This window comes from Penaeus vannamei, chromosome 11, assembly GCF_042767895.1.
Source record: "Penaeus vannamei isolate JL-2024 chromosome 11, ASM4276789v1, whole genome shotgun sequence".
Taxonomy (NCBI): Eukaryota; Metazoa; Arthropoda; class Malacostraca; order Decapoda; family Penaeidae; genus Penaeus; species Penaeus vannamei.
The window spans coordinates 27093952-27096451 of NC_091559.1; the positions used below are offsets into that span (position 1 = coordinate 27093952).

The 2500-nt window shown below is 41.6% G+C and overlaps 1 protein-coding gene across 1 annotated transcript in view; it reads left to right on the forward strand.

The window, feature by feature from the left end:
- Positions 1-1101: 1101 nt before the first annotated feature.
- LOC113822651 (lysosomal acid glucosylceramidase) overlaps positions 1102-2500 on the forward strand; it is a 15410-nt gene continuing 14011 nt past the window's right edge. Inside the window, exon 1 of the mRNA XM_027375183.2 lies at positions 1102-1479. Coding sequence (XP_027230984.1) covers positions 1410-1479 — 70 coding nt within the window. The 5' untranslated portion in view covers positions 1102-1409. The remainder of the gene's footprint in view (positions 1480-2500) is intronic.

A 2500-nucleotide genomic window follows, 5' to 3' on the forward strand; every position in this document is an offset into this window, starting at 1 on the left:
AAAACCTAAGCACCGCATTCATTTAAACATATATCTAACATATCGCATTGCGTGTTTGTATAATACTTATATCTATATTAATTATTTGTTCTATCAAGAATCAATGAAGGGGTTATTTAAAAGCACCTACAGTTGTGTCTACATCGTTTATGCTTGGTGTAAAGCTTTTTTTATTTGCCGGTCTTTTAAAAAGTAGAGATGTATATTGGTTATATCTCGATCTGCTTAATTATGCAAGTGGATAGATAAGTAAAAGACATACAAACGCAGCCTCATACAGCATTGAGGTGTGCAGTTTATAGATGTAGTCAGGTTAGTCATATTACATACTGGTCCTTATAATACTTTTTACTGGCCGTCCCCTAACCGATGGTCAGACAAAAGAGGAAGGGGCTAAGTACTGCAAACAAATAGACAGATACACAGGCAGACACATTCACTCAGACACAGACACAGATACACACACACACACACAGGGAGACACACACACACACACACACACACACACACACAGAGGCAGACACACACACACACACACACACAGAGGCAGACACACACACACACACACACAGAGGCAGACACACACATACACACACACACACAGAGGCACACACACACACAGAGGCGCACACACACACACACACAGGCAGACACACACACACACACACACACAGACGCACACACACACACACACACACACATACACACACACACACACACACACACACACACACAGGCAGACACACACACACACACACACACACACACACACACACACACACACACACACACACACACACACACAGAGGAAGACACACACACACGCACAGAGGCAGACACACACACACACACGCACAGAGGCAGACACACACACACACACACACACACACACAGAGGCAGACACACACACACAGAGGCACACACACACACACACACACAGTGGCGCGCACACACACACACACATACACACACACACACACACACACACACACACACACACACACACACACACACACACACACACACACACACACACACACACACACACACACACACACACACACACACACACACACACACACACACACTCACACTCTCTCGGTCTCTAATAACGCGCGCGCTCGCATTGCTATACAAACCGCGGGCGCCAATGTTTGTAAACACTCGTGCTCACAAATCGTGAGTCACATTGTCTCTTTCCGGGAAGCGGGACAGAGGGACACTTATCATGCTTCCTGCGCCTTATCATTTGCAAAAAATCATAACAGAGAGGGGCATGCTTTCACATCGCATGTTCTTCCTCCCAACAGCAAACTCAAGATACTGATAACTACCGGCATCGTTACGTGCCACTTTTCAGATAAAACAGGCTGCCACTGACAACAGGAGGAGCCGCAAATCTCTCAAACATGGCACATCTCTGGAATGTGGTTATTGTGGTGATTGTGGCAGCTATTGTAGGTCGAGCTGAAGCTGCTGGTAAGGATGGCGTGGACAGTTGCTCTTGGGTTTCTTAATTAAGGCTTCTTTCTTTTCAGGGCCATGAGGATCTCAACCAGTTAATAATTTTTTTTATTTTTTTTTTACTAAGTTCTTGTGTTGTTGTCCAGGATAAGACTGGGTGGATAGAAAAAAATCTAATGTAATGCTTCAAAGACATAGAAAGACAAAACAATTTAGGTGTAAAACAGTCAAAGGATGTTGTACCACTATACCTTATCAGTGTTTAGATTTACGTCAAATAATGCTGTCTCCTCAGTGGACTGGCTATGTCAAAGGCCAACAAACTTTCCCCAGTTTATTGTAGCAAAGGGGAGCTTGTAGACATTCCTGGCTATTCATCATCAGACGGAAGCAGTTTCTCTCTTGCCATAACATCATTTGTTGGTCATTTGCCACAGCATGAAGCATAAAGACAGGAGCATTGCTTGATGTCCTGTAAAGTATGATACCCATTTAAAAAAAAATCAGCAAGGAGAGTGATGTAATACCATAGATTATAGACCCAAAAGCCTTTCCCAAGAGTACGACAACTTCATAATTTTTCCTCCTACAAAATATGAAAAGGGATAAAGTTCGTTGTGGTGATTTCAGCATTAAAGTTTATTTTATGCTGCATTGGCTTATACATGATAATATATGAAGAGCTTAGTAAACATTTCTAACACAACTTAAAATGCGTACTTTGTAATATTAGATCTTATATTTAAGCTTATAGTCTATGCCTAATTGGTCAAACTTTATACTGTATTTTAGAATCTTAATTTCATATGGAAGGTAAAATTTAGATTTGCATATTCAATAACAAGTCAGTTTGCATAGGTGATAAAGCCGCTTGAATCGAGTATTGCTCAGCAGACTGGTTTGCAAGAGCAGTCACGGGAACTCAACAAATTTTGACAGAGTATGAAATAAATTGGGAGATGTTTGATTTGTCTTCTGCAGGAATTACACATTTTATTAAATGGAATGGCTAAGATATGTAATGAATACTGGTTGG